The sequence below is a fragment of the Oncorhynchus mykiss genome, chromosome 16 (assembly GCF_013265735.2).
Source record: "Oncorhynchus mykiss isolate Arlee chromosome 16, USDA_OmykA_1.1, whole genome shotgun sequence".
NCBI lineage: Eukaryota > Metazoa > Chordata > Actinopteri > Salmoniformes > Salmonidae > Oncorhynchus > Oncorhynchus mykiss.
In genome coordinates, this window is record NC_048580.1 from 71321802 (window position 1) to 71342861 (window position 21060).

A 21060-nucleotide genomic window follows, 5' to 3' on the forward strand; every position below is an offset into this window, starting at 1 on the left:
ACGTATCATCCTGTCTGACATGAGACTGCAGTACTCGTTTGACGAGCGGCAGGGCCAGCCCCAGGGCCAAGGGGTTCAGCAGGGACAGAGGTATCCTCACCCTGGAGGCCACCCTGGGGATGAAGAGATGCAGGCCGGGTCTCCTCCACGCGGTGAGGGGGACAGAGAGGAGTACACATACCTGGACGAGACCTTCTCCAAACAGGTGAGAGTTAGTAACATACCTGGACGAGACCTTCTCCAAACAGGTGAGAGTTAGTAACATACCTGGACGAGACCTTCTCCAAACAGGTGAGAGTTAGTAACATACCTGGACGAGACCTTCTCCAAACAGGTGAGAGTTAGTAACACACCTGGACGAGACCTTCTCCAAACAGATGAGAGTTAGTAACACACCTGGACGAGACCTTCTCCAAACAGGTGAGAGTTAGTAACACACCTGGACGAGACCTTCTCCAAACAGGTGAGAGTTAGTAACATACCTGGACGAGACCTTCTCCAAACAGGTGAGAGCTAGTAACATACCTGGACGAGACCTTCTCCAAACAGGTGAGAGTTAGTAACATACCTGGACGAGACCTTCACCAAACAGGTGAGAGTTAGTAACACACCTGGACGAGACCTTCTCCAAACAGGTGAGAGTTAGTAACATACCTGGACGAGACCTTCTCCAAAAGATAATTTCTCAGGTCACGGTAACTCTCTTGTGTGACTCTCCGTTCTGTCTTTATCCAACCTGTGTGACTCTCCGTTCTGTCTTTATCCTACCTGTGTGACTCTCCGTTCTGTCTTTATCCAACCTGTGTGACTCTCCGTTCTGTCTTTATCCTACCTGTGTGACTCTCCGTTCTGTCTTTATCCAACCTGTGTGACTCTCCGTTCTGTCTTTATCCAACCTGTGTGACTCTCCGTTCTGTCTTTATCCAACCTGTGTGACTCTCCGTTCTGTCTTTATCCAACCTGTGTGACTCTCCGTTCTGTCTTTATCCAACCTGTGTGACTCTCCGTTTTGTCTTTATCCAACCTGTGTGACTCTCCGTTCTGTCTTTATCCAACCTGTGTGACTCTCCGTTCTGTCTTTATCCAACCTGTGTGACTCTCCGTTCTGTCTTTATCCAACCTGTGTGACTCTCCGTTCTGTCTTTATCCAACCTGTGTGACTCTCCGTTCTGTCTTTATCCAACCTGTGTGACTCTCCGTTCTGTCTTTATCCAACCTGTGTGACTCTCCGTTCTGTCTTTATCCAACCTGTGTGACTCTCCGTTCTGTCTTTATCCAACCTGTGTGACTCTCCGTTCTGTCTTTATCCAACCTGTGTGACTCTCCGTTCTGTCTTTATCCAACCTGTGTGACTCTCCGTTCTGTCTTTATCCAACCTGTGTGACTCTCCGTTCTGTCTTTTCCAACCTGTGTGACTCTCCGTTCTGTCTTTATCCAACCTGTGTGTGTTGTAGGTGAAGTCCCTGGCTGACTCCATTGATGACACCCTGACCTGTCAGTCTGGTGTGGAAGACGGTCAGCAGGAGGAGGAGGAAGAGGAGGAGGAAGGTGACGGAGACGAGACAGGGGTGGAGGTGGACGACTTTGGAGAGTGTGTTTGGAGGCCCAGGGAGGGAGACAGACAGAGGGATGGAGGAAGAGGAGGAGTGGGAGGAAGAGTAGTAGGAGGAGGAGGAGAGAGACAGAGCATGCACGAAGAAAGCATAGCCACCTCCTACAACGACGTGACCCTCTACATGGATGGCAGGCTCTCGTCCTCTCCCCTGTCCTTGGACCGGGCCCCCAGCAGCCCAGATACAGAGTACTGGAGCCCTGGAGTGTGTGGCGGCAGGGTGGGGGGAGGGGAAAACAGCCGGGACACAGAGGGAGGGGGCAACAGTAACAGACGACACAGCACCCCCTGTACAGAGTGTAGAGACTACAGCCTGAGAGAAGCTCACCTACCCCTGTTGACCCTCGAACCCCTGAGCGACAGCTCTGTTGATATGAATGACCGCTCGGGCTCTATAGGCCGACAGGTCTACGAGACAGACCCAGGGGGAGGAGTTGGTGGAGGGGGGTCGCCTCAGGGCACAATTAAACATAACCCCCACCCAAAGCCTCACCCCAACCCCAACGGGCGTGCTGTCCCCATACCTCCCCAGGCCCAAGGCCAGACTCGTACTGTGCTCCCTCACCACCCCCACCCCTCGGCCATCCCCTCCCACCTGCCCTACCATACCATCCTACACCACCACCATCAGCTCCCATATTACCCTCTACACCCCCACCACCCGCACCCCAATACCCCCTCCTCCTCCTCTCAGTCCCCCCAGGGACCACCCCTCACCCCCCTATTTTCCTCCTCATCAGCCACACTGCCCCCTGGTGGCCAGGAGCAGGTCTGCTGTTCTGACGGAGACAACGACTCTCTCAGCTCCACCACCAACTCTAACGACACCATCAACTGCTCCTCCGGGTCCTCATCGCGCGACAGCCTCCGGGAGCCCCTCCCACCGCTCGGGAAACAGACCTATCAGAGAGAAAGCAGACACAGCTGGGATAACCCCGCCTCTAACAATGACGTGGTGCAGAGACGACAGTACCGCATCGGACTCAACCTGTTCAACAAGTAGGTTAGACAGTACCGCATCGGACTCAACCTGTTCAACAAGTAGGTTAGACAGTACCGCATCGGACTCAACCTGTTCAACAAGTAGGTTAGACAGTACCGCACTCAACCTGTTCAACAAGTAGGTTAGACAGTACCGCACTCAACCTGTTCAACTAGTAGGTTAGACAGTACCGCATCGGACTCAACCTGTTCAACAAGTAGGTTAGACAGTACCGCATCGGACTCAACCTGTTCAACAAGTAGGCTAGACAGTACCGCATCGGACTCAACCTGTTCAACAAGTAGGTTAGACAGTACCGCATCGGACTCAACCTTTTCAACAAGTAGGTTAGACAGTACCGCATCGGACTCAACCTGTTCAACAAGTAGGTTAGACAGTACCGCATCGGACTCAACCTGTTCAACAAGTAGGTTAGACAGTACCGCATCGGACTCAATCTGTTCAACTAGTAGGTTAGACAGTACCGCATCAGACTCAACCTGTTCAACAAGTAGGTTAGACAGTACCGCATCGGACTCAACCTGTTCAACAAGTAGGTTAGACAGTACCGCACTCAACCTGTTCAACAAGTAGGTTAGACAGTACCGCACTCAACCTGTTCAACAAGTAGGTTAGACAGTACCGCATCGGACTCAACCTGTTCAACAAGTAGGTTAGACAGTACCGCATCAGACTCAACCTGTTCAACTAGTAGGTTAGACAGTACCGCATCGGACTCAACCTGTTCAACAAGTAGGTTAGACAGTACCGCATCGGACTCAACCTGTTCAACAAGTAGGTTAGACAGTACCGCATCGGACTCAATCTGTTCAACAAGTAGGTTAGACAGTACCGTACTCAACCTGTTCAACAAGTAGGTTAGACAGTACCGCATCGGACTCAACCTGTTCAACTAGTAGGTTAGACAGTACCGCATCGGACTCAACCTGTTCAACTAGTAGGTTAGACAGTACCACACTGAACCTGTTCAACAAGTAGGTTAGACAGTACCGCATCGGACTCAACCTGTTCAACAAGTAGGTTAGACAGTACCGCATCGGACTCAACCTGTTCAACTAGTAGGTTAGACAGTACCGCATCGGACTCAACCTGTTCAACAAGTAGGTTAGACAGTACCGCATCGGACTCAACCTGTTCAACTAGTAGGTTAGACAGTACCGCATCGGACTCAACCTGTTCAACAAGTAGGTTAGACAGTACCGCTTCGGACTCAACCTGTTCAACAAGTAGGTTAGACAGTACCGCATCGGACTCAACCTGTTCAACTAGTAGGTTAGACAGTACCGCATCGGACTCAACCTGTTCAACTAGTAGGTTAGACAGTACCGCACTCAACCTGTTCAACTAGTAGGTTAGACAGTACCGCATCAGACTCAACCTGTTCAACTAGTAGGTTAGACAGTACCGCATCGGACTCAACCTGTTCAACAAGTAGGTTAGACAGTACCGCATCGGACTCAACCTGTTCAACAAGTAGGTTAGACAGTACCGCATCGGACTCAACCTGTTCAACTAGTAGGTTAGACAGTACCGCATCGGACTCAACCTGTTCAACTAGTAGGTTAGACAGTACCGCACTCAACCTGTTCAACTAGTAGGTTAGACAGTACCGCACTCAACCTGTTCAACAAGTAGGTTAGACAGTACCGCACTCAACCTGTTCAACTAGTAGGTTAGACAGTACCGCATAGGACTCAACCTGTTCAACAAGTAGGTTAGACAGTACCGCACTCAACCTGTTCAACAAGTAGGTTAGACAGTACCGCATCGGACTCAACCTGTTCAACAAGTAGGTTAGACAGTACCGCATAGGACTCAACCTGTTCAACTAGTAGGTTAGACAGTACCGCACTCAACCTGTTCAACAAGTAGGTTAGACAGTACCGCATCGGACTCAATCTGTTCAACTAGTAGGTTAGACAGTACCGCATCAGACTCAACCTGTTCAACAAGTAGGTTAGACAGTACCGCATCGGACTCAACCTGTTCAACAAGTAGGTTAGACAGTACCGCATCGGACTCAACCTGTTCAACTAGTAGGTTAGACAGTACCGCACTCAACCTGTTCAACTAGTAGGTTAGACAGTACCGCACTCAACCTGTTCAACAAGTAGGTTAGACAGTACCGCACTCAACCTGTTCAACTAGTAGGTTAGACAGTACCGCACTCAACCTGTTCAACAAGTAGGTTAGACAGTACCGCACTCAACCTGTTCAACAAGTAGGTTAGACAGTACCGCATCGGACTCAACCTGTTCAACAAGTAGGTTAGACAGTACCGCATCGGACTCAACCTGTTCAACTAGTAGGTTAGACAGTACCGCACTCAATCTGTTCAACTAGTAGGTTAGACAGTACCGCATCGCACTCAACCTGTTCAACAAGTAGGTTAGACAGTACCGCACTCAACCTGTTCAACTAGTAGGTTAGACAGTACCGCATCGGACTCAATCTGTTCAACTAGTAGGTTAGACAGTACCGCATCAGACTCAACCTGTTCAACTAGTAGGTTAGACAGTACCGCACTCAACCTGTTCAACAAGTAGGTTAGACAGTACCGCACTCAACCTGTTCAACAAGTAGGTTAGACAGTACCGCACTCAACCTGTTCAACAAGTAGGTTAGACAGTACCGCACTCAACCTGTTCAACAAGTAGGTTAGACAGTACCGCACTCAACCTGTTCAACAAGTAGGTTAGACAGTACCGCACTCAACCTGTTCAACAAGTAGGTTAGACAGTACCGCATCCGACTCAACCTGTTCAACAAGTAGGTTAGACAGTACCGCATCGGACTCAATCTGTTCAACAAGTAGGTTAGACAGTACCGCATCGGACTCAACCTGTTCAACAAGTAGGTTAGACAGTACCGCATCGGACTCAACCTGTTCAACAAGTAGGTTAGACAGTACCGCATCGGACTCAATCTGTTCAACAAGTAGGTTAGACAGTACCGCACTCAACCTGTTCAACAAGTAGGTTAGACAGTACCGCACTCAACCTGTTCAACAAGTAGGTTAGACAGTACCGCACTCAACCTGTTCAACAAGTAGGTTAGACAGTACCGCACTCAACCTGTTCAACAAGTAGGTTAGACAGTACCGCATCAGACTCAACCTGTTCAACAAGTAGGTTAGACAGTACCGCATCGGACTCAACCTGTTCAACAAGTAGGTTAGACAGTACCGCATCGGACTCAACCTGTTCAACAAGTAGGTTAGACAGTACCGCATCGGACTCAATCTGTTCAACAAGTAGGTTAGACAGTACCGCATCGGACTCAACCTGTTCAACAAGTAGGTTAGACAGTACCGCATCGGACTCAACCTGTTCAACTAGTAGGTTAGACAGTACCGCACTCAACCTGTTCAACAAGTAGGTTAGACAGTACCGCATCGGACTCAATCTGTTCAACAAGTAGGTTAGACAGTACCGCATCGGACTCAACCTGTTCAACAAGTAGGTTAGACAGTACCGCATCCGACTCAACCTGTTCAACAAGTAGGTTAGACAGTACCGCACTCAACCTGTTCAACAAGTAGGTTAGACAGTACCGCACTCAACCTGTTCAACAAGTAGGTTAGACAGTACCGCATCAGACTCAACCTGTTCAACAAGTAGGTTAGACAGTACCGCACTCAACCTGTTCAACAAGTAGGTTAGACAGTACCGCATCAGACTCAACCTGTTCAACAAGTAGGTTAGACAGTACCGCATCGGACTCAACCTGTTCAACTAGTAGGTTAGACAGTACCGCACTCAATCTGTTCAACAAGTAGGTTAGACAGTACCGCATCGGACTCAACCTGTTCAACTAGTAGGTTAGACAGTACCGCATCGGACTCAACCTGTTCAACAAGTAGGTTAGACAGTACCGCATCGGACTCAACCTGTTCAACAAGTAGGTTAGACAGTACCGCACTCAACCTGTTCAACAAGTAGGTTAGACAGTACCGCATCGGACTCAACCTGTTCAACTAGTAGGTTAGACAGTACCGCATCGGACTCAACCTGTTCAACAAGTAGGTTAGACAGTACCGCATCGGACTCAACCTGTTCAACAAGTAGGTTAGACAGTACCGCACTCAACCTGTTCAACAAGTAGGTTAGACAGTACCGCATCGGACTCAACCTGTTCAACTAGTAGGTTAGACAGTACCGCATCGGACTCAACCTGTTCAACAAGTAGGTTAGACAGTACCGCATCGGACTCAATCTGTTCAACAAGTAGGTTAGACAGTACCGCATCGGACTCAACCTGTTCAACAAGTAGGTTAGACAGTACCGCATCGGACTCAACCTGTTCAACTAGTAGGTTAGACAGTACCGCACTCAATCTGTTCAACTAGTAGGTTAGACAGTACCGTACTCAACCTGTTCAACTAGTAGGTTAGACAGTACCGCATCGGACTCAACCTGTTCAACTAGTAGGTTAGACAGTACCGCATCGGACTCAACCTGTTCAACAAGTAGGTTAGACAGTACCGCTTCGGACTCAACCTGTTCAACAAGTAGGTTAGACAGTACCGTACTCAACCTGTTCAACAAGTAGGTTAGACAGTACCGCATCGGACTCAACCTGTTCAACAAGTAGGTTAGACAGTACCGCTTCGGACTCAACCTGTTCAACAAGTAGGTTAGACAGTACCGTACTCAACCTGTTCAACTAGTAGGTTAGACAGTACCGCATCGGACTCAACCTGTTCAACAAGTAGGTTAGACAGTACCGCTTCGGACTCAACCTGTTCAACAAGTAGGTTAGACAGTACCGCATCGGACTCAACCTGTTCAACTAGTAGGTTAGACAGTACCGCACTCAACCTGTTCAACAAGTAGGTTAGACAGTACCGCACTCAACCTGTTCAACAAGTAGGTTAGACAGTACCGCACTCAACCTGTTCAACAAGTAGGTTAGACAGTACCGCATTGGACTCAACCTGTTCAACTAGTAGGTTAGACAGTACCGCACTCAACCTGTTCAACAAGTAGGTTAGACAGTACCGCATCGGACTCAACCTGTTCAACTAGTAGGTTAGACAGTACCGCACTCAACCTGTTCAACAAGTAGGTTAGACAGTACCGCATCGGACTCAACCTGTTCAACTAGTAGGTTAGACAGTACCGCATCGGACTCAACCTGTTCAACAAGTAGGTTAGACAGTACCGCACTCAACCTGTTCAACAAGTAGGTTAGACAGTACCGCATCGGACTCAATCTGTTCAACAAGTAGGTTAGACAGTACCGCACTCAACCTGTTCAACAAGTAGGTTAGACAGTACCGCATCGGACTCAATCTGTTCAACAAGTAGGTTAGACAGTACCGCACTCAACCTGTTCAACTAGTAGGTTAGACAGTACCGCACTCAACCTGTTCAACAAGTAGGTTAGACAGTACCGCATCGGACTCAACCTGTTCAACTAGTAGGTTAGACAGTACCGCACTCAATCTGTTCAACAAGTAGGTTAGACAGTACCGCACTCAACCTGTTCAACAAGTAGGTTAGACAGTACCGCACTCAACCTGTTCAACAAGTAGGTTAGACAGTACCGCATCGGACTCAATCTGTTCAACTAGTAGGTTAGACAGTACCGCATCGGACTCAACCTGTTCAACAAGTAGGTTAGACAGTACCGCATCGGACTCAACCTGTTCAACAAGTAGGTTAGACAGTACCGTACTCAACCTGTTCAACTAGTAGGTTAGACAGTACCGCATCGGACTCAACCTGTTCAACAAGTAGGTTAGACAGTACCGCATCGGACTCAACCTGTTCAACTAGTAGGTTAGACAGTACCGCACTCAACCTGTTCAACAAGTAGGTTAGACAGTACCGCATCGGACTCAACCTGTTCAACTAGTAGGTTAGACAGTACCGCATCGGACTCAACCTGTTCAACAAGTAGGTTAGACAGTACCGCATCGGACTCAACCTGTTCAACAAGTAGGTTAGACAGTACCGCATCAGACTCAACCTGTTCAACAAGTAGGTTAGACAGTACCGCACTCAACCTGTTCAACTAGTAGGTTAGACAGTACCGCACTCAACCTGTTCAACAAGTAGGTTAGACAGTATCGCACTCAACCTGTTCAACTAGTAGGTTAGACAGTACCGCATCGGACTCAACCTGTTCAACTAGTAGGTTAGACAGTACCGCATCGGACTCAACCTGTTCAACAAGTAGGTTAGACAGTACCGCATCGGACTCAACCTGTTCAACAAGTAGGTTAGACAGTACCGCATCCGACTCAACCTGTTCAACAAGTAGGTTAGACAGTACCGCACTCAACCTGTTCAACAAGTAGGTTAGACAGTACCGCACTCAACCTGTTCAACTAGTAGGTTAGACAGTACCGTACTCAACCTGTTCAACTAGTAGGTTAGACAGTACCGCATCGGACTCAACCTGTTCAACAAGTAGGTTAGACAGTACCGCATCAGACTCAACCTGTTCAACAAGTAGGTTAGACAGTACCGCATCGGACTCAACCTGTTCAACAAGTAGGTTAGACAGTACCGCACTCAACCTGTTCAACTAGTAGGTTAGACAGTACCGCACTCAACCTGTTCAACAAGTAGGTTAGACAGTATCGCACTCAACCTGTTCAACAAGTAGGTTAGACAGTACCGCATCGGACTCAACCTGTTCAACTAGTAGGTTAGACAGTACCGCACTCAACCTGTTCAACAAGTAGGTTAGACAGTACCGCACTCAACCTGTTCAACAAGTAGGTTAGACAGTACCGCACTCAACCTGTTCAACAAGTAGGTTAGACAGTACCGCACTCAACCTGTTCAACAAGTAGGTTAGACAGTACCGCATCAGACTCAACCTGTTCAACAAGTAGGTTAGACAGTACCACATCAGACTCAACCTGTTCAACTAGTAGGTTAGACAGTACCGCATCGGACTCAATCTGTTCAACTAGTAGGTTAGACAGTACCGCACTCAACCTGTTCAACAAGTAGGTTAGACAGTACCGCATCGGACTCAATCTGTTCAACTAGTAGGTTAGACAGTACCGCACTCAACCTGTTCAACAAGTAGGTTAGACAGTACCGCACTCAACCTGTTCAACAAGTAGGTTAGACAGTACCGCACTCAACCTGTTCAACAAGTAGGTTAGACAGTACCGCATCGGACTCAACCTGTTCAACAAGTAGGTTAGACAGTACCGCACTCAATCTGTTCAACAAGTAGGTTAGACAGTACCGCACTCAACCTGTTCAACAAGTAGGTTAGACAGTACCGCACTCAACCTGTTCAACAAGTAGGTTAGACAGTACCGCACTCAATCTGTTCAACAAGTAGGTTAGACAGTACCGCATCGGACTCAACCTGTTCAACAAGTAGGTTAGACAGTACCGCTTCGGACTCAACCTGTTCAACAAGTAGGTTAGACAGTACCGCACTCAACCTGTTCAACAAGTAGGTTAGACAGTACCGCATCGCACTCAACCTGTTCAACTAGTAGGTTAGACAGTACCGCACTCAACCTGTTCAACTAGTAGGTTAGACAGTACCGCATCAGACTCAACCTGTTCAACAAGTAGGTTAGACAGTACCGTACTCAACCTGTTCAACTAGTAGGTTAGACAGTACCGCATCGGACTCAACCTGTTCAACTAGTAGGTTAGACAGTACCGCATCGGACTCAACCTCTAGTAAGTTAGATAGTACCGCATCGGACTCAACCTTTAGTAAGTTATATAGTACCTCATCGAACTCAACCTCTAGTAAGTTAGATAGTACCGCATCGGACTCAACCTTTAGTAAGTTATATAGTACCTCATCGAACTCAACCTCTAGTAAGTTAGATAGTACCTCATCGAACTCAACCTTTAGTAAGTTATATAGTACCTCATCGAACTCAACCTTTAGTAAGTTATATAGTACCTCATCGAACTCAACCTCTAGTAAGTTAGATAGTACCTCATCGAACTCAACCTTTAGTAAGTTAAATAGTACCTCATCGAACTCAACCTTTAGTAAGTTAGACAGTACTGCATCGGACTCAACCTCCTGTAAGTTGGACAGTACCTCATCAGACTCAAACTCTAGTAAGTTAGATAGTTCCTCATCAAACTCAACCTTTAGTACACTTTAGTACACTGTGAGAGACGGAATCTTGAACTTCGTAGTCATGGATGAACAGGGAACGTCATCTTGAACTTCTTCCATTTTCTAATAATTGCGCCAACAGTTGTTGCCTTCTCACCAAGCTGCTTGCCTATTGTCCTGTAGCCCATCCCAGCCTTGTGCAGGTCTACAATTTTATTCCTGATGTCCTTACACAGCTCTCTGGTCTTGGCCGTTGTGGAGAGGTTGGAGTCTGTTTGATTGAGTGTGTGGACAGGTGTCTTTTATACAGGTAACGAGCTCAAACAGGTGCAGTTAATACAGGTAATGAGTGGAGAACAGGAGGGCTTCTTAAAGAAAAACTAACAGGTCTGTGAGAGACGGAATTCTTACTGGTTGGTAGGTGATCAAATACTTATGTCATGCAATAAAATGCAAATTAATTAGTTAAAAATCATACAATGTGATTTTCTGGATTTTTGTTTTAGATTCCGTCTCTCACAGTTGAAGTGTACCTATGATAAAAATTACAGACCTCTACATGCTTTGTAAGTAGGAAAACCTGCTAAATCAGCAGTGTATCAAATACTTGTTCTCCCCACTGTAGGTCCTGGATGGCAGGAAGCTTGGCCCCAGTGACATACTGGGCTGTAGGCACTATCCTCTGTTGCGCCTTGTGGTTGGATGCCGAGCAATTGCCATACCAGGTGGTGATGCAACCGGTCAGGATGCTCTCGGTGGTGCAGCTGTAGAACTTTGAGGATCTGGGGACCCAACAACCCTGCAGCTATAGACACGCCCTAACAACCCTGCAGCTGTAGACACGCCCTAACAACCCTGCAGCTATAGACACGCCCTAACAACCTTGCAGCGATAGACACACCCTAACAACCCTGCAGCGATAGACACACCCTAACAACCCTGCAGCTATAGACACACCCTAACAACCCTGCAGCGATAGACACACCCTAACAACCCTGCAGCGATAGACACGCCCTAACAACCCTGCAGCGATAGACACACCCTAACAACACTGCAGCGATAGACACACCCTAACAACCCTGCAGCGATAGACACACCCTAACAACCCTGCAGCGATAGACACACCCTAACAACCCTGCAGCGATAGACACACCCTAACAACCCTGCAGCGATAGACACACCCTAACAACCCCGCAGCGATAGACACACCCTAACAACCCTGCAGCTATAGACACACCCTAACAACCCTGCAGCGATAGACACACCCTAACAACCCCGCAGCGATAGACACACCCTAACAACCCCGCAGCTATAGACACACCCTTACAACCCCGCAGCGATAGACACACCCTAACAACCCCGCAGCGATAGACACACCCTAACAACCCTGCAGCTATAGACACACCCTAACAACCCTGCAGCGATAGACACACCCTAACAACCCTGCAGCGATAGACACACCCTAACAACCCCGCAGCGATAGACACACCCTAACAACCCTGCAGCTATAGACACACCCTTACAACCCTGCAGCGATAGACACACCCTTACAACCCTGCAGCTATAGACACGCCCTAACAACCCTGCAGCGATAGACACACCCTTACAACCCTGCAGCTATAGACACGCCCTTACAACCCTGCAGCTATAGACACGCCCTAACAACCCTGCAGCGATAGACACACCCTAACAACCCTGCAGCGATAGACACACCCTAACAACCGTGCAGCGATAGACACACCCTAACAACCCTGCAGCTATAGACACACCCTTACAACCCTGCAGCGATAGACACACCCTAACAACCCTGCAGCGATAGACACACCCTAAAAACCCTGCAGCTATAGACACACCCTTACAACCCTGCAGCGATAGACACACCCTAACAACCCTGCAGCTATTGACACACCCTAACAACCCTGCAGCTATAGACACACCCTAACAACCCTGCAGCGATAGACACGCCCTAACAACCCTGCAGCGATAGACACACCCTAACAACCCTGCAGCGATAGACACACCCTAAAAACCCTGCAGCTATAGACACACCCTTACAACCCTGCAGCGATAGACACACCCTAACAACCCTGCAGCTATTGACACACCCTAACAACCCTGCAGCTATAGACACACCCTAACAACCCTGCAGCGATAGACACGCCCTAACAACCCTGCAGCGATAGACACACCCTAACAACCCTGCAGCGATAGACACGCCCTAACAACCCTGCAGCGATAGACACGCGCTAACAACCCTGCAGCGATAGACACGCCCTAACAACCCTGCAGCGATAGACACTCCCTAACAACCCTGCAGCTATAGACACATCCTAACAACCCTGCAGCGATAGACACCCTAACAACCCTGCAGCGATAGACACACCCTAACAACCCTGCAGCGATAGACACACCCTAACAACCCTGCAGCGATAGACACACCCTAACAACCCTGCAGCTATAGACACGCCCTAACAACCCTGCAGCGATAGACACGCCCTAACAACCCTGCAGCGATAGACACGCCCTAACAACCCTGCAGCGATAGACACGCCCTAACAACCCTGCAGCGATAGACACGCCCTAACAACCCTGCAGCGATAGACACACCCTAACAACCCTGCAGCTATAGACACGCCCTAACAACCCTGCAGCGATAGACACGCCCCAACAACCCTGCAGCTATAGACACGCCCTAACAACCCTGCAGCGATAGACACGCCCTAACAACCCTGCAGCTATAGACACGCCCTAACAACCCTGCAGCGAAAGACACGCCCTAACAACCCTGCAGCGATAGACACACCCTAACAACCCTGCAGCGATAGACACGCCCTAACAACCCTGCAGCGATAGACACACCCTAACAACCCTGCAGCGATAGACACACCCTAACAACCCTGCAGCTATAGACACGCCCTAACAACCCTGCAGCGATAGACACGCCCTTACAAACCTGCAGCGATAGACACGCCCTAACAACCCTGCAACGATAGACACACCCTAACAACCCTGCAGCGATAGACACGCCCTAACAACCCTGCAGCGATAGACACGCCCTAACAACCCTGCAGCGATAGACACGCCCTAACAACCCTGCAGCTATAGACACGCCCTAACAACCCTGCAGCTATAGACACGCCCTAACAACCCTGCAGCGATAGACACGCCCTAACAACCCTGCAGCGATAGACACGCCCTAACAACCCTGCAGCGATAGACACACCCTAACAACCCTGCAGCGATAGACACGCCCTAACAACCCTGCAGCGATAGACACGCCCTAACAACCCTGCAGCGATAGACACGCCCTAACAACTCTGCAGCGATAGACACACCCTAATAACCCTGCAGCTATAGACACACCCTAACAAGCCTGCAGCGATAGACACGCCCTAACAACCCTGCAGCGATAGACACTCCCTAACAACCCTGCAGCGATAGACACGCCCTAACAACCCTGCAGCGATAGACACGCCCTAACAACCCTGCAGCGATAGACACGCCCTAACAACCCTGCAGCGATAGACACGCCCTAACAACCCTGCAGCGATAGACACGCCCTAACAACCCTGCAGCTATAGACACGCCCTAACAACCCTGCAGCGATAGAAACGCCCTAACAACCCTGCAGCTATAGACACGCCCTAACAACCCTGCAGCGATAGACACACCCTAACAACCCTGCAGCTATAGACACGCCCTAACAACCCTGCAGCGATAGATACGCCCTAAAAACCCTGCAGCGATAGACACGCCCTAACAACCCTGCAGCGATAGACACACCCTAACAACCCTGCAGCTATAGACACGCCCTAACAACCCTGCAGCGATAGACACGCCCTAACAACCCTGCAGCTATAGACACGCCCTAACAACCCTGCAGCGATAGACACGCCCTAACAACCCTGCAGCTATAGACACACCCTAACAACCCTGCAGCGATAGACACGCCCTAACAACCCTGCAGCTATAGACACACCCTTACAACCCTGCAGCGATAGACACACCCTTACAACCCTGCAGCTATAGACACGCCCTAACAACCCTGCAGCGATAGACACACCCTTACAACCCTGCAGCTATAGACACGCCCTTACAACCCTGCAGCTATAGACACGCCCTAACAACCCTGCAGCGATAGACACACCCTAACAACCCTGCAGCGATAGACACACCCTAACAACCGTGCAGCGATAGACACACCCTAACAACCCTGCAGCTATAGACACACCCTTACAACCCTGCAGCGATAGACACACCCTAACAACCCTGCAGCGATAGACACACCCTAAAAACCCTGCAGCTATAGACACACCCTTACAACCCTGCAGCGATAGACACACCCTAACAACCCTGCAGCTATTGACACACCCTAACAACCCTGCAGCTATAGACACGCCCTAACAACCCTGCAGCGATAGACACGCCCTTACAAACCTGCAGCGATAGACACGCCCTAACAACCCTGCAACGATAGACACACCCTAACAACCCTGCAGCGATAGACACGCCCTAACAACCCTGCAGCGATAGACACGCCCTAACAACCCTGCAGCGATAGACACGCCCTAACAACCCTGCAGCTATAGACACGCCCTAACAACCCTGCAGCTATAGACACGCCCTAACAACCCTGCAGCGATAGACACGCCCTAACAACCCTGCAGCGATAGACACGCCCTAACAACCCTGCAGCGATAGACACACCCTAACAACCCTGCAGCGATAGACTCGCCCTAACAACCCTGCAGCGATAGACACGCCCTAACAACCCTGCAGCGATAGACACGCCCTAACAACTCTGCAGCGATAGACACACCCTAATAACCCTGCAGCTATAGACACACCCTAACAAGCCTGCAGCGATAGACACGCCCTAACAACCCTGCAGCGATAGACACTCCCTAACAACCCTGCAGCGATAGACACGCCCTAACAACCCTGCAGCGATAGACACGCCCTAACAACCCTGCAGCGATAGACACGCCCTAACAACCCTGCAGCGATAGACACGCCCTAACAACCCTGCAGCGATAGACACGCCCTAACAACCCTGCAGCTATAGACACGCCCTAACAACCCTGCAGCGATAGAAACGCCCTAACAACCCTGCAGCTATAGACACGCCCTAACAACCCTGCAGCGATAGACACACCCTAACAACCCTGCAGCTATAGACACGCCCTAACAACCCTGCAGCGATAGATACGCCCTAAAAACCCTGCAGCGATAGACACGCCCTAACAACCCTGCAGCGATAGACACACCCTAACAACCCTGCAGCTATAGACACGCCCTAACAACCCTGCAGCGATAGACACGCCCTAACAACCCTGCAGCTATAGACACGCCCTAACAACCCTGCAGCGATAGACACGCCCTAACAACCCTGCAGCTATAGACACACCCTAACAACCCTGCAGCGATAGACACGCCCTAACAACCCTGCAGCTATAGACACACCCTTACAACCCTGCAGCGATAGACACACCCTTACAACCCTGCAGCTATAGACACGCCCTAACAACCCTGCAGCGATAGACACACCCTTACAACCCTGCAGCTATAGACACGCCCTTACAACCCTGCAGCTATAGACACGCCCTAACAACCCTGCAGCGATAGACACACCCTAACAACCCTGCAGCGATAGACACACCCTAACAACCGTGCAGCGATAGACACACCCTAACAACCCTGCAGCTATAGACACACCCTTACAACCCTGCAGCGATAGACACACCCTAACAACCCTGCAGCGATAGACACACCCTAAAAACCCTGCAGCTATAGACACACCCTTACAACCCTGCAGCGATAGACACACCCTAACAACCCTGCAGCTATTGACACACCCTAACAACCCTGCAGCTATAGACACACCCTAACAACCCTGCAGCGATAGACACGCCCTAACAACCCTGCAGCGATAGACACACCCTAACAACCCTGCAGCGATAGACACGCCCTAACAACCCTGCAGCGATAGACACGCCCTAACAACCCTGCAGCGATAGACACGCCCTAACAACCCTGCAGCGATAGACACACCCTAACAACCCTGCAGCGATAGACACTCCCTAACAACCCTGCAGCTATAGACACATCCTAACAACCCTGCAGCGATAGACACACCCTAACAACCCTGCAGCGATAGACACACCCTAACAACCCTGCAGCGATAGACACACCCTAACAACCCTGCAGCGATAGACACACCCTAACAACCCTGCAGCTATAGACACGCCCTAACAACCCTGCAGCGATAGACACGCCCTAACAACCCTGCAGCGATAGACACGCCCTAACAACCCTGCAGCGATAGACACGCCCTAACAACCCTGCAGCGATAGACACGCCCTAACAACCCTGCAGCGATAGACACACCCTAACAACCCTGCAGCTATAGACACGCCCTAACAACCCTGCAGCGATAGACACGCCCCAACAACCCTGCAGCTATAGACACGCCCTAACAACCCTGCAGCGATAGACACGCCCTAACAACCCTGCAGCTATAGACACGCCCTAACAACCCTGCAGCGAAAGACACGCCCTAACAACCCTGCAGCGATAGACACACCCTAACAACCCTGCAGCGATAGACACGCCCTAACAACCCTGCAGCGATAGACACACCCTAACAACCCTGCAGCGATAGACACACCCTAACAACCCTGCAGCTATAGACACGCCCTAACAACCCTGCAGCGATAGACACGCCCTTACAAACCTGCAGCGATAGACACGCCCTAACAACCCTGCAACGATAGACACACCCTAACAACCCTGCAGCGATAGACACGCCCTAACAACCCTGCAGCGATAGACACGCCCTAACAACCCTGCAGCGATAGACACGCCCATTCAACCCTGCAGCTATAGACACATCCTAACAACCCTGCAGCGATAGACACACCCTAACAACCCTGCAGCGATAGACACACCCTAACAACCCTGCAGCGATAGACACACCCTAACAACCCTGCAGCGATAGACACGCCCTTACAAACCTGCAGCTATAGACACGCCCTAACAACCCTGCAGCGATAGACACGCCCTAACAACCCTGCAGCGATAGACACGCCCTAACAACCCTGCAGCGATAGACACGCCCTAACAACCCTGCAGCGATAGACACGCCCTAACAACCCTGCAGCGATAGACACACCCTAACAACCCTGCAGCTATAGACACGCCCTAACAACCCTGCAGCGATAGACACGCCCCAACAACCCTGCAGCTATAGACACGCCCTAACAACCCTGCAGCGATAGACACGCCCTAACAACCCTGCAGCTATAGACACGCCCTAACAACCCTGCAGCGAAAGACACGCCCTAACAACCCTGCAGCGATAGACACACCCTAACAACCCTGCAGCGATAGACACGCCCTAACAACCCTGCAGCGATAGACACACCCTAACAACCCTGCAGCGATAGACACACCCTAACAACCCTGCAGCTATAGACACGCCCTAACAACCCTGCAGCGATAGACACGCCCTTACAAACCTGCAGCGATAGACACGCCCTAACAACCCTGCAACGATAGACACACCCTAACAACCCTGCAGCGATAGACACGCCCTAACAACCCTGCAGCGATAGACACGCCCTAACAACCCTGCAGCGATAGACACGCCCTAACAACCCTGCAGCTATAGACACGCCCTAACAACCCTGCAGCTATAGACACGCCCTAACAACCCTGCAGCGATAGACACGCCCTAACAACCCTGCAGCGATAGACACGCCCTAACAACCCTGCAGCGATAGACACACCCTAACAACCCTGCAGCGATAGACACGCCCTAACAACCCTGCAGCGATAGACACGCCCTAACAACCCTGCAGCGATAGACACGCCCTAACAACTCTGCAGCGATAGACACACCCTAATAACCCTGCAGCTATAGACACACCCTAACAACCCTGCAGCGATAGACACGCCCTAACAACTCTGCAGCGATAGACACACCCTAATAACCCTGCAGCTATAGACACACCCTAACAACCCTGCAGCGATAGACACGCCCTAACAACCCTGCAGCGATAGACACTCCCTAACAACCCTGCAGCGATAGACACGCCCTAACAACCCTGCAGCGATAGACACGCCCTAACAACCCTGCAGCGATAGACACGCCCTAACAACCCTGCAGCGATAGACACGCCCTAACAACCCTGCAGCGATAGACACGCCCTAACAACCCTGCAGCGATAGACACGCCCTAACAACCCTGCAGCTATAGACACGCCCTAACAACCCTGCAGCGATAGACACGCCCTAACAACCCTGCAGCTATAGACACGCCCTAACAACCCTGCAGCGATAGACACGCCCTAACAACCCTGCAGCTATAGACACGCCCTAACAACCCTGCAGCGATAGATACGCCCTAAAAACCCTGCAGCGATAGACACGCCCTAACAACCCTGCAGCGATAGACACACCCTAACAACCCTGCAGCTATAGATACGCCCTAACAACCCTGCAGCGATAGACACGCCCTAACAACCCTGCAGCTATAGACACGCCCTAACAACCCTGCAGCGATAGACACGCCCTAACAACCCTGCAGCTATAGACACACCCTAACAACCCTGCAGCGATAGACACGCCCTAACAACCCTGCAGCTATAGACACGCCCTAACAACCCTGCAGCGATAGACACGCCCTAACAACCCTGCATCTATAGACACGCCCTAACAACCCTTCAGCGATAGACACGCCCTAACAACCCTGCAGCGATAGACACGCCCTAACAACCCTGCAGCGATAGACACGCCCTAACAAACCTGCAGCGATAGACACGCCCTAACAACCCTGCAGCTATAGACACGCCCTAACAGCCCTGCAGCGATAGACACGCCCTAACAACCCTGCAGCTATAGACACGCCCTAACAACCCTGCAGCGATAGACACGCCCTAACAACCCTGCAGCTATAGACACGCCCTAACAACCCTGCAGCGATAGACACGCCCTAACAACCCTGCAGCTATAGACACGCCCTAACAACCCTGCAGCGATAGACACGCCCTAACAACCCTGCAGCAATAGACACACCCTAACAACCCTGCAGCTATAGACACGTCCTAACAACCCTGCAGCGATAGACACGCCCTTACAAACCTGCAGCGATAGACACGCCCTAACAACCCTGCAGCGATAGACACACCCTAACAACCCTGCAGCGATAGACACGCCCTAACAACCCTGCAGCGATAGACACGCCCTAACAGCCCTGCAGCGATAGACACACCCTAACAACCCTGCAGCGATAGACACACCCTAACAACCCTGCAGCGATAGACACACCCTAATAACCCTGCAGCGATAGACACACCCTAACAACCCTGCAGCGATAGACACACCCTAACAACCCTGCAACGATAGACGCACCCTAACAACCCTGCAGCGATAGACACGCCCTAACAACCCTGCAGCTATAGACACGCCCTAACAGCCCTGCAGCGATAGACACGCCCTAACAACCCTGCAGCTATAGACACGCCCTAACAACCCTGCAGCGATAGACACGCCCTAACAACCCTGCAGCTATAGACACGCCCTAACAACCCTGCAGCGATAGACACGCCCTAACAACCCTGCAGCGATAGACACGCCCTAACAACCCTGCAGCGATAGACACGCCCTAACAACCCTGCAGCAATAGACACACCCTAACAACCCTGCAGCTATAGACACGTCCTAACAACCCTGCAGCGATAGACACGCCCTTACAAACCTGCAGCGATAGACACGCCCTAACAACCCTGCAGCGATAGACACACCCTAACAACCCTGCATCGATAGACACGCCCTAACAACCCTGCAGCGATAGACACGCCCTAACAGCCCTGCAGCGATAGACACACCCTAACAACCCTGCAGCGATAGACACACCCTAACAACCCTGCAGCGATAGACACACCCTAATAACCCTGCAGCGATAGACACACCCTAACAACCCTGCAGCGATAGACACACCCTAACAACCCTGCAACGATAGACGCACCCTAACAACCCTGCAGCGATAGACACGCCCTAACAACCCTGCAGCGATAGACACACCCTAACAACCCTGCAGCGATAGACACACCCTAACAACCCTGCAGCGATAGACACGCCCTAACAACCCTGCAGCTATAGGCTTTCACAAGGACCTCTGAGTTAGTTGAGTAGGTCAGTTCTTCAAGGCCAGTTCTCTATTCTCTGTGTTTTGTGTCATTCTACTTTAAAAGTAATTTTGAATAAAAGCATCTGTTCAGTGGCATATAGAGTATTTTATAATAACTCCTGTTTTTCTGTGTCTCTCCCTCTCTCTGTGTCTCTCCCTCTCTCTGTGTCTCTCTCTCTGTCTCTCCCTCTCTGT

General features: G+C 50.5%; 1 protein-coding gene across 1 annotated transcript in view; it reads left to right on the forward strand.

The window, feature by feature from the left end:
- The window catches only part of LOC110491184 (IQ motif and SEC7 domain-containing protein 1-like), a gene marked incomplete at its 3' end in the record, with an annotated part of 75927 nt that overhangs the window by 35256 nt on the left and 19611 nt on the right, over positions 1 to 21060 (forward strand). The window contains exons 3-4 of the mRNA XM_036945798.1: positions 1 to 205; positions 1455 to 2611. The exon at positions 1 to 205 is cut by the window's left edge and continues 143 nt beyond it. Coding sequence (XP_036801693.1) covers positions 1 to 205; positions 1455 to 2611 — 1362 coding nt within the window. The remainder of the gene's footprint in view (positions 206 to 1454; positions 2612 to 21060) is intronic.